This window comes from Solanum lycopersicum, chromosome 5 (genome assembly GCF_036512215.1).
Source record: "Solanum lycopersicum chromosome 5, SLM_r2.1".
NCBI lineage: Eukaryota > Viridiplantae > Streptophyta > Magnoliopsida > Solanales > Solanaceae > Solanum > Solanum lycopersicum.
Genome location: NC_090804.1, coordinates 66,328,630 through 66,341,552, shown reverse-complemented (window position 1 = coordinate 66,341,552; position 12,923 = coordinate 66,328,630). Strand labels below are relative to the sequence as shown.

Here is a 12,923-nt window from a genome sequence, read left to right as displayed (position 1 = left end):
AAAAATATTTTTGCAAATTTGTCTTTGAAATTTTTGAAATCACTAAAGAAAACCGCAGAAAAAGGAATTTGAATGGCTATGCCCAATTTATTAATTAAATGTCTAAAGTTATTACTAGTATTGTTCGGATCAGTTTAATCGTATCTCAAACTATATCACTAAATATCTGCTAGTTTTTTTTTTTTTTTTTTACATATTTAAGTAAACAATAAAAAATTATCTATCCTTTTTTTTAGTCATTATAATTTTTGTTAATGTTATTGACAGTTGATAAATGTAAAAAAAAGATATATGACGATTATATATATATATATATAATCAATAAGAAATTATCTAATTTTTTTTTAGTCATTATAATTTTTATTAATGTCATTGACGGTTGAAAAATGTAAAAAAAAGATATATGACGATTATATATATATAATCAATAAGAAATTATCTAATTTTTTTTAGTCATTATAATTTTTATTAATGTCATTGACGGTTGAAAAATGTAAAAAAAAGATATATGACGATTTTATATATATATATATATATATATATATATATATATATATATATATTAATATATTAGTTTAACTTACTCATGATTGATTGATTATTATTTATAAGGCTGTAAATTATTAACTTGCAACAATTTTCTATTTCTGCTAATAGTTTTAACATATTTGTTGTGTTCTTCGATCCTATGAAAATAACTTTTGAATCATTTTGATTTATATATCACTTATTTACGTATTGTCTTTAGTTATTTAATCGTATTTCACTGTTATTGAAAATTTGTTATTTCTTACTCAGTGTTTGCAAATCAATGTAACTATTTACTTATAGTGAAAGATTATCAATGAATTTATCTCTAATATATGACTTGATTATATTAGAAAAATTATTTAAACTCTCAATTATATAAATTAAACTCTTTTTTTTTATAGTTTATCTTTCCTTTAATTTGGACACAATTTTTTAGTCATGAATGGATGAGGATCATGTTAGGATGATATTTAATGATCAAGTGTGTCAAAAACTAAATTAAAAATTATACTAAATTAACATTATTGTCCTTGAGATAATCATTATATTATTTCCTTTTTATTATCTTATCTTATACACACATAATTACTTGGAAGAATTGAAATGTTATTGGAACAACCACAAAAGAATAATTCTACAAAAATATTATTAGTAGCTTTTGCTTTTAAAATTTCCTTTTTTATTTAATTAATTGTCCTAAACGATATATAAAAAATGGCTAATCATAAGAATCAAAGAACATAATCCGATAATCTTTTAGAGATTATTTAGTCATTAATTATCTTAATGCTTTAACTATTTTCGTAATGATTAATTATTGTTAGCCCCACTAATCCTATCATTATATGCATATAACATAGATATTGCGGATTAGACATGAAAATTTAATTTTGGTTTAGATTTTTAATCTATTTTCAAATTCAATGAATGACAATTCAAATCCAACCAAACAAGTTAAGGATAGATCAATTTTATTTTTTATTTTTTGACTTTTTTTAAATTTTGAGAATCAAATAATTTGTGTATTTTGATCGGGGATAAAATTTTTGGATTTTTTAAAAATAAAATCTATATATTTAAAAACTATGTAAAAAAATATTATAAATCAGAGTAATTGACAACTAAAAATACATAAAGGTACATACATGAAATTATGATAAAAAATTTACTCATTTGAATTTCGAAATCTCAAAGATGCTATATATATAAATTGGTACGGAGGGAATAGTTCTTATTTTGTTGCTATCAATTATTTTTATTATTATCAGTTATTTCTCATACTTTTTTTACCACTTCGTGAATAGATTTTGATTTTTTTTTCTTAACTCGAGAATTTATTGAAAAACAATCATCTTTGTATATTTCTGAGGTATAATATCTGCGTACATCTACTATCTTTAGATTTTATTATATTAAATTATACTAAATATATTATTATTATTGTTACCGATTAAATGAAATCAACTTTTATATATATATATATATATATATATTCTCCAAGTCCTAAAGGAATAATTCCCAAAACAAAAAATGAGGTTGAAATAAGAGAGGTACTTTTGACATTTTGTTCACATGGCTATGTCCTTATCTTAAATTGAAAAAAAATATATATATTCTATGCTTAGCAAGATTGTGCCCACGTAATATAATATCTGCTTAATATGTGTTTACTCTCGTCTCAATTTATGTGATATTTTTTTTCTAAAAGTTAAATAATTTAAATTTAATTGATGATTTATGCATAAAATCTCTAATTTTTTAAAATAAAATTTATATATTTATAAACTACGTAAAAAATACTATAAATTTCACTAATTAACAATTAAAATATTTAAAAAAATGTATAAAAAATTTACGATCAAAGATATATACTAGTTTAATTCTCGAAATACAAAAACCGCCGCTACATAAATTGAAACAAAAAGAGCAATATATATATATATATATATATATATATATATATATATGGGCCATAGAGAAAAATGGAATAAAAAAGCAAAGGTAATGGAGAAAGAGGAGTCAACTGTTTGTTTTCATGAATGGTGAGGGACACTCCCAACATATTCGAATAGAATTTAAGGTATATATTTACATATATACGTTGACAGTATAAAGATATTTTTGAGTTATTGGATTGCCACCAAAATTATAATCGTCATAGTTATATATTGACCAATTATTATTTATATGTACAAATATAGGATCTAAATAAAAGTATTGAATTCATCTAATTAAATCTATATAGCTGATGTTTATTTTTTATTATCATATAAGAGATTAATAATGATATTACAACCATTGCCATCAATCAGTATCATCGTTAATTATCAGTTGTCATTAATTACTATTCACCATGAACAACTATTACTAATCACTATTGTCGGTGATTATCACATTTATCATTATAATTATATTTATTGCTAGCATTACCGTCGTTCATGATTATCAACCACTATAGACCATCACAACTACCATTACCGATGCCAACTATCACTAACACAACATTACTCACACACATTCATCAATCACTACTATCAACATCGTCAATTAACTTTCCAATAATCCAACACCATTGTCACCTCCACTATCATTATCAACCACTATTATCACACAATCTATCTCTACTACTAACTATCGCTACCATCACAATTAGCACCGTTGTGAACTACCACCAATACATATATCCTCAATCACCACAATTATCAACACTGTTAACTACTAATATCAATCAATTGACATTCCCATAAACCTACAAAACTATCAAACATTTATCATCACGTTAGTCACTACAATACCAACCACCTCATCACAACCATCACTATCATCTTATGCATATTCAAATATATTAAAAGAAATAAAAAACTATTCGATATTCGTATAATGATTCAGATATATAATTTAGATTAAGGTGTTGTAAACTCAATAAGAATAATTAAGACCTTAGTATCTTTTCAATAATTTTAGTCATACAAATATTTTTTATGATTTAAGTAATTAATTAACCCAACTTGGAAGACAGATATAAATGACCTTATCCATCTATCTAATTAGTATCTTTTTTTTGGGAGTCTCACGTGGTCTTACTTCTCAAATACCCCTTCTTCTCCTTTGACTTTGTAAATTATTTCCACAAGTGCTAAGAATATTTATAGTATTTTTGAATCTTTAATTTTATTTTTTTAATTTCAATAACTTTATATACATCCAATTTATACATTCCCCTAATTGGCTTAAAAGATACTTGTTGTAATGTAGTTTTAATTATCCCACACAACATATATATATATATATATATATAACAACAAAAACTTCTATTAAGAATAAAATAAGTAATGTAGAGTGATATTTTATCGGTAGATATGGTGCATCAGATGAAACTGTAACTTTTTTTTTTTTTAGATATGAGAAAAATCCTTAATGGTATAAGATAATCAAATTTTAATACAGATATAGTATATCGTGTGATCAAAATGTATAGTGATACTTGTTGTATAGACAAATGTGACCTTGTTAGAAGTGTTGGGGACAAGCAACATGCCCACTTGCAGAATTTGTTCTCTATGTGTGAGCATTATTGAAGTGATAAAATGGGCCCTAATTCGAATAAACCATCTTGCATCGCCTTCCCCTTCCTAATAACTTTGCTTGTGAGTTATTGATATTCGGGTGTTGTTGAAGAGTTTTATATTCGATCAGATGAAAAAAATTCAATTTGAAATTCATACTCTGAGACGGGATAGTGTTAGCTATGTGGGAGTGAATGGTGTATCTTAGGTTTACTTAATATGACTTGGATATTCTCACTCTTGATATAATTTTTGCGGTTGAGTTAAGCTTAAAGTTAATTTATTTACGATGATATTAGAGTAGGACTCGTCTTAGTTCTTGTTCTTGATAATATTGGCTCCATACTAAATTATACATACTTTAGATATTCAACTCTAGGTATAACATGCAGTATTAAAGAGTCTCACATTAAATTAAAAAGTAATAATATGATCTGTTTATATAATTTTGAGTGATTCTGAATTTTTTTTTTTTAATATTTCAAATTAAGTTAGACTCAATATTCATTTAACCGACAAAGAAATAGTATCTGCCCCTGTGCATGGGGCAAATGTATCTTATGTTTTTTCTTTGACACTATAAATAGAAGTGACAAATCTTTATTTCTTATCACAAAACACACAAGAAAACAACTTCACGTGCAATAATACTCCTCTCATATCTATAACACCAAAAATTTGTGTTTTTTTTAAAAAAATATATATATTTGAGTGTCAATTAAGACAAAATAAAAATATTTTTTTTTCTATTTCAAAAGGACCTTAATATATCTATTTCTTGTTTAAATTTGTATTAATACTATATGGAAAAGGCAAAGCAAGTGATTGATTCCTCCTCCTCTTCTTCATCCTTCACCAATGAGCTTTTTGGTCCCAAAGAGCCTTCAAACTCCACTCTCTTTGCTTCTGTTTTTGGTCCACCTTCCACGGTATTATCTTGTATTTTATTCTTATCATTAACGCAATATTATTTTTACGTGAAATAAGTGAATTTTACGTATTCTTTTAATTGTAAAAAAGAAATTTAACACTGTAGATAATTCGTCAACTGAGCTACACCCATTATTTTTATGTTCATATACATTTTGGCATATGAAACTTTTTTTTTTTCATAGTTTCATTAGTTATTTTTTTTTAAAAAAGTTTTCTCCTAGTTTTAGATAAAGAAAATTAATCATCTTTTTTTTTCATGTTTGTATTAATTGTTTCTTTTGTTTACTCAAGTGAGAATTAGTATTATCTTAAAAAAAGTCTTTTTCTTAATTAAAGAAAAATAATTTTTTTAAACTCAGATAATAACTATTAATTGAATAAATATTCAGTGAACCCTCTTAGACCTTAGCTTATTAATTAAGCACATAATTAAAGAGATTGGTTAGCAAAACATCAAGTTTATCCACTAAAATAACTAAAAATTCAGGAAAAAAGGACTTGCTTTAGATTCTCTATTTTTTTCTTGTGTCTTATATTCATTAGCATCTTACAATGTGATTAACATGTTATTTACTATTTTTATTAGATTATTCATTAATAATAATTAAGAATTTTTTTTTGTAATTATCTATTAAATGACTTAATAATGTAAATGTTTTTAATTTTTGACTTTTAGGGACTTAGAAGGGATCCAATTCACTCAGGGGATCATAGAGGTTCATCAAGAATCCAAGATCAAGGCAACCAATATGGAAATAATACAAAATATGGGACTTCAGGTTAATTTCTGAAAATATATTTATATTATATAATGTCAATATCCTACTCTACGATAAGAATCTACTACGAGTTGGAGTCATGATTGAACACGATAGTTGTTTAACAATTTTTTAATTAAGAAATAAGAAATAAAGTTATGTCGTCATTGCTTATGAGCTATATTTCTAACATAATAGTAAACGTAAGACTCTACTACGAGTCGCAGTTATGATTGAACATGATAGTTATTTGACAATTTTTTAATTAAGAAATAAGAAATAAAGTTATGTCGTTGTTGGTTATGAACTATAATTTCTGACATAATAGTGAACATAAGACTCTACTACGTGTGGTAGTCATGATTGAACATGATAGTTATTTGGTAATTTTTAATTAAAAAATAAAAAATAAAATTATATCGTTATTGCTTATGAACTATAATTTCTGACATAGTAGTAAACGTTTGATTCAAACGATATATATATGTATTTTTTTTATTATTTTTTACAGAGAATGGATCTAAAAGAAGTCAAAATGAAAAAGTAGAAGCTCCATGTAATTTAAGTTCATCTATTTACTATGGTGGCCAAGATGTTTATCCTCCAAATAATCAAACCACTGGCTCACAGAATAATATTGTAAGTATTTTTAGATTTTTTTTTTCACTACTATATCATATATAATATATAATTAGATAATTAAAAGAACACTAATTTTGTTAGTAATAAACTTCATTTTTTAAAAACATTTTGTAATATTTTGTGGTTAATTTTATTAGGTAAAGAAAGATGGAGATGGTTCAAACTCTGCTTCAAGAGGAAATTGGTGGCAGGGTACGTTTCATGTATCTAATATAACGATAATTATATTATTGAATAATATTGTTACGTATCTTTTTTGACGATATTAAAAAGGAATTATTTTATTTTTTGTTTTTGATTTGTGAAAATAAAGGCTCGATGAAAAGATTTTTGTTAATAGAAAAAGGTGTCAGGCATCGGTTGAATCACGTGATTTTCGCACATCAATAATAATAATATATTGTTTGATATTTCTTTAATTTAAACATGATATATCTTTTTCAATTATTATTAATAACAATTTTTTTTTAATTTTTTATTTTCAGGATCATTGTACTACTAAAAAGAGAAGTGGAGAGGATTAGTTGATGAATATTACAAAATTTCAGTTCTTTTTTTTTTCTCTCTTTTTAAATTTTAGTTTGTAAATCGGTATAATATTAGTTACTATTTACAGTTTGCTGAAATAATTCTCTTATGTTCATCTCTAATTATCTTTTTAGTTTACTAAATATTTTTATTGATATTTTGGATAAGATTAGTAAAGGAATACATATGAACGTCACACACACAAAAAAATGGAATGATATATATCGACAATTTACAGAAATTTTTATTTCATCAGATAAATTGTTATGAGTAGAAAATATTTTTTCGAACAGTTATATATGTTCATCAAACGGTATGATAGCATGCACGAATCCCTCCATAATTAAATAGCTCAACTTCGTTGTCCAAGATTAAATTTGTACGTTTTAATTTTTTTAAATATATTGATCTTTAATTTTTATCTTTCAAATAAATTGAACTTTAATTTTTAGCTTTTAGGAATCGAACTTATGGTTAGTGGACCATAAGTTCTTTAGAAACTTACATCATTTTGGGCATAGCTTATGAAATATTATAATATAAAACTTATGTTCCGTTAAAAATTATCTCGTTACGAAGAATATAAATTAAAGAGTACCACAAAATAGGATTTTAGTGCAAACTAGAGTGGGCTCTTAGAACTTTTGGATGAAGACCCAATAAGTATTGTCAAAGCCCAAACTCAAATACATTTTTTTTGCCCCTAAAGATGACTTAAATGTCTTTGAAACTATTTATATAAGTATATAAAATTAAATTACTTATAATCTAAAAAAATTCCCCAACTTATGACTGATGTTAGTGTATAAGTCCTTTCCATATTTTTAATAATATTGGTATATAATGTATAAATAAGTTTAAAAAATATATACAAGTTACTTTGATCACTCAAAAACTTTATCATCAGCTCATCTTGGATTGTGGTGGAATGAATATGATCCTCTACCTTAAGAAGATAATTTCAATCCAAATTTATAAAATCGTCCTATTTAATTTACATTTTAATGAGTTGGATCACTTATCATTCAGCCGAGTCAAAGTCAAATCTGGGTCCTGGGTCAGGGGCGAAGGTTGGGAGTAAGGTCTCGAGTCAGGAGTGTAATTGATTCTCAAGTTGAGGTCAAGTGTTTGGTCCCAAGTCAAGGTCGAGATAGGGTATGGTTCCGAATCAATGTTGGAGTTATGATCAAATCTCTCATATCTATAGATAGACATATGAGAGAACTTATGACCTCGCGAGTTGAGAGATATTCAAACTTTTAATATTATTATAAATACTTTGACTATGAAAATCATGATTGATCACCATCGATAAAGAAGAATCTTACAAATATATTTTGTATCAGCATAGCATCCAAACATTCAAAATATATCAAAATTGAAAATGACATAGTGTTAGACTCTGTTCTATTAGTTATCATCTAAAAATAATCAAGTAATTAATAATAAAACAAAGATCTTTAGTTTAATCCATTTTATACATTTGATCATAATAATTAGAGGATATTTGCTTAGTATGAATTCAGATTAGTTAGGGTCTAAATATAGATATCGAATGCTGAGAACCAAAGAACATAAATTAAAACTAATACAAATTTTATTTTGTTTGGTCAAATCTTTCTTTTACTTTGTACCTCCAAGATAACTACAAATGAAATCAACACTTTTTCTATTCCTATAGATGACTTCAACCAAAAAGACAAATTAAATAAATTAAGATATAAAGTGTAGAATCAAAAGATATGAAGATCTAGTTAAAAAGTTTAGTTATTATCAATTAGCTTTTGAGATATTTTTTTCCTCCAAAATTTCTTAGATAATTTTGGCATTTTCAAAAGCCTTCAAGAATTACTCTATTTAGAATAATTGACTTTTGAAATTCTTTTTAAGCTAAAGATAAGAATGTGAAAGGGGGATATCCAAATTAGTTTGAATTCAATGCACTAGTGGTTTAAAAAAAAAGAATTCTTGTAAGCTAAAAAATGAATAATTAAAGATCCGTTGAATTCAAATCGTATCAAGCATAAAAATCTTATTCTTTTTACTTGAATAGAAAAATTCGTAACCAAGCACAAAAATGAAAGTTGACCCTAAAAATGCAAATTAAAAAGTAGCTCATAGATTCAAGTGATCAATTCAATTGAATTTAACTTTATATTCTAAATGATTGAGCGATAAATTTATTATATAAAAATTAATTTCACTACTAATACATATAAAAAGTTATAACATATGTACTAAATAAATAGTAGTAAATCTTCCTTAACATTACTTTTTTTTCTTTTAATGGTGTCATCCATTATAATATTTACTAATTTTGGTCTTATTCTAGAATTATCCATGTAACCTTAATCTAATCCATAGATGCTTTGTAAAAATATGTATTTTTATCATGCTTTATCTCTTTGTGATCATCATTCCCTCTTAGTTCAGCCACAATGCAATTTGTAAATAAAATATTAATTAAATATTATTTTCATTAAATTACTTTTATCATTTACACTTTTAAAACCTAAAATAAACAATTGGAGTAATATTTCCATTACAAGTTTGGGAAGTGGTGAGTTAGTGATAAAGGTCAAGTTTGAAAAAAAAAAGTATCTTTCTTAAATCTGTTAAAATAGACAAGTAGATAACATGCATTATTAATATATTGAACAAATAAAAAATATCGAAGAAGTATTTATAGATATCTCACATTGCTCAGAGCTTTTTAATACGACTTAGATAATACTCACTCATTGACTTGGTCGTTTGACATGAATTAGCCTAAATCAGCGAATACAATGATAAAAAATGAAATTTGAGTCTAATATATGTCGAGTAACGAATTCATAGGCGAGAAATATAACTGTATAAAAAGAAAAATAACTCTATACCAAATCGATGTGGTACACCAACCTATATTGATATTGATGGAAAGTTATTATTTCATCAAAAAGTTGATTTAAGTCGCGATCCATTATTACACTATCGAAACTATCTATTTAGAATAAAGAGTATCATATAAACTCAAGTGATTAAAATTTCTTCGTATTTTATGTGAATTACTTTTCTTTTTTAGATGCGGCAAAGGGATGGTAAAGCTTTGAAGTCAAGCAACTAACTATTGAAAAATTTAGAACCTTTGCAGATTAAACCTTTTAATTTGTGTGATTAATTGATTGAATATTTAAAATAATAACTAAACCTGAATGATAAGTTAAATTATATTGTGATAATATAAAAATTAATTACACTATTAACCAAAATAAATTTATATCATATGGGATAGTATACATGGAGATCTTCCTTAACATTACTTTTCTTTTTATAGAATCTATCTAAAAGTATATTAAAAAAGGTATTTGCATTATAGTATTTACTAATTTTGGTGCTTTATTGAATTATCCTTGTAATATTAATTTAATCCATTAGATGCTTTGAAAGATAAAATTGAAAAAAAATAGTTCTCTCTTAATCTACTTAAAAGAGTTGAGGAAATAACATGTCTTATTAATATATTGAATAAGAAAATATTAGAGGATGAAATATTGTTCTAAACGATTAAATTGATGTTTTGTTAATCGGTTATGAAGATATATCCCACATCGACGAGGGATGAGATCTCTAAAAATTTTAATATGGCTTGGACATGTTAAAATCATGAATTGGCTGCTGGATTTGAGTTTAGCCCGATATTATGTGATAAAACAATCAAAATATTAGGCCGAACTCAAGCCCAACAGTCAATTCAAAAATTAAATATTTCTCAAATAATATAAAATGAAAAATAACTCCATACTCTATCGATGTGGTACATTAGAGCTGTCGAAAAGGGACGACCCACCCCATTCGATCCAAGCCTCAAGGGCCAATGAATTTGAAGAGAATCTAGTGTAATTAGCATGCATCTTGCATACCAGATACGCGCGCGGGATAAGAGAGTGAATAAACAAGATGGGAGAAAGGTGAATGCATGAGATTTATCTTAGATACGTTGCGATAAATCTATTTGGATAAAGTATATCTAGAACAAATTAATTTATGGATTCATGATATTACAACACAATGTGTATTTAAGTAACTAGATTACATACTTGTGAGATTATTGAAAGTTACCATTAAATAAAAAGTTTTGATTCATGGGTCGACCTCGGCCCGACCCCGATTAACCCTCAAGGGATAAGGACTTATATTAACCAGACTTATTAGCCCTAGTTTTAAATGAACTTGAAAAATCCTATCACAATCCTACCCTAATAACAAATAGAATTAAACCGATTTCATAAATATAGCTCATTTTGACGATTCTATAATACACCAATCAATACCAATACTGATGAAAAGTAATATATATATACCTATAAAGTTAAAGTGATCATTCGAATATAACTATTATATGAAAAAAGAGACATAACAGAATTATTTGTTCATATATAGGACCATATCTCCCTTTTTTTTTTGCATTTTTTTCTTTTTAATGTAAATACATTACTTTTGATATAATTTCTGGTGAATGGATGAGGATGATATTAAAGAATGATATTTTTAAAGATAATGTATATCAAAATTTTGGATGGATATGCTTAATAATTAATGGACCTCTTATTATTCTCCTTGTGATCATTACATGATTTCCTTTTGTTTTCATATATAATTTTTGCTTGATTAGTATAGTCATAATAATCTTAATGTTTTAAATATTTTAGTAACCATTAATTATTGTTAACCCCACTAACCCTATCATGATATATAGTACTACATTACCTAAAATGAAGTGCAACAATGATGACATAACCACACTCCTAGTACTGCACGTCTTGCCAATTTATCATTAAAAAATGCGATGCAGTGAATAAAATTAAAATAGTTAGACTCTAATTCAAATATTTGACTTCTAAGTAAGAAAAAAATTCTTGCCAACTATGAGATTTTAATATTTAAACTTTTGTATTCCATCTATTCAACAATTTAAATTAATAAGAGTAATTGAGATCAATTGATAATCTCAAATCTCAATAGCTTCAATAATTTATTGAAAATCTTTAGTATAATAAATCCCAATTCCTTCACTAAAAAAAACATAATATAATAATGTATTAATTAACCAACATTAATAATTCAAAAAAGTAATGATTGATTAAAAACTATATGTGAAGTTTTTGGCATCTATAGTAAGTTTTTCTCCGTTTTATATTAGTTGATCATTTTCTTAAAAAATAATCGTTCAATATTTAAAAATAGTTGTTCCATAAATTATATACATATTTTTTTTGAAATGATATTTAACTTAATTACATACCAAATTCAAAAACAATAAATGAGGAATTTATTTTATTTTTCTAAAATATATTTTTCAATAATTGAAATATTCAGTACATTAATAAAGAGGAATTGCTTCTGGATTGGACTACACTATACTATAGATCACCTATTTGGAAATATATTTTCCTATTTTATTTTTATTCATTAGTAATAGTAATTGTCTATCATCCACACGTGAAAAGGGAAAAATAGAAGAAACAGATGTTACGGTTATGTGGGTAATTTGGAGATTGTATAAAAATAATAAGGGTAAAAAGGTAAAAATGTGATCAACTTAAAACAGTTTATAAGCTGAAAAAAAAAAGCACCCCTACCCCAACTTTTAACTTTTGGCTTAAAATAAGTTTATATTCCTCTTATAAATAATTTGTGATGAGAAAGAAATATGTGAATGATAGCAAAATATAATTATTTATGGCTGTAAAATATAAATTAATTAATTTTTATTATGTTAACAGCTTTTAAGGGTATTTCAGACATTTTGATTTAAAAAGTTGTTCATCAGCACTTATTTGCCAAACACATCAACAACTTTTTTAAAGCTATTTTTATTAAGCCCATCCAAACGGGCCCTAAATCTTAACTATATATTATTCCATTTAAAGGAATAAAATTCTCCAAATTAAAGGAGAATTATACATTGAAATGAAATAAAGTT

The 12,923-nt window shown here is 25.3% G+C and overlaps 1 protein-coding gene across 1 annotated transcript; it reads left to right on the top strand.

Moving 5' to 3' along the window:
* The first annotated feature begins 4,706 nt into the window (after positions 1-4,706).
* On the top strand, positions 4,707-7,073 carry LOC101251381 (uncharacterized). Its single transcript, XM_004239872.5, has 5 exons — positions 4,707-5,026; positions 5,707-5,809; positions 6,300-6,427; positions 6,568-6,622; positions 6,916-7,073. The coding sequence occupies exons 1-5, from the start codon at positions 4,901-4,903 to the stop codon at positions 6,930-6,932; spliced, it is 429 nt and encodes a 142-aa protein (XP_004239920.1). The 5' UTR covers positions 4,707-4,900; the 3' UTR covers positions 6,933-7,073.
* The last annotated feature ends 5,850 nt before the right edge of the window (positions 7,074-12,923 follow it).

Bases quoted from the DNA above. Each gene is read 5' to 3' on its own strand.
- LOC101251381 (XM_004239872.5), top strand. From the start codon at position 4,901: ATGGAAAAGGCAAAGCAAGTGATTGATTCCTCCTCCTCTTCTTCATCC. The intron at 5,027-5,706 runs GTATTATCTTGT...TTTGACTTTTAG, and splicing joins TTTTTGGTCCACCTTCCACG to GGACTTAGAAGGGATCCAAT. The intron at 6,428-6,567 runs GTAAGTATTTTT...TAATTTTATTAG, and splicing joins CTGGCTCACAGAATAATATT to GTAAAGAAAGATGGAGATGG.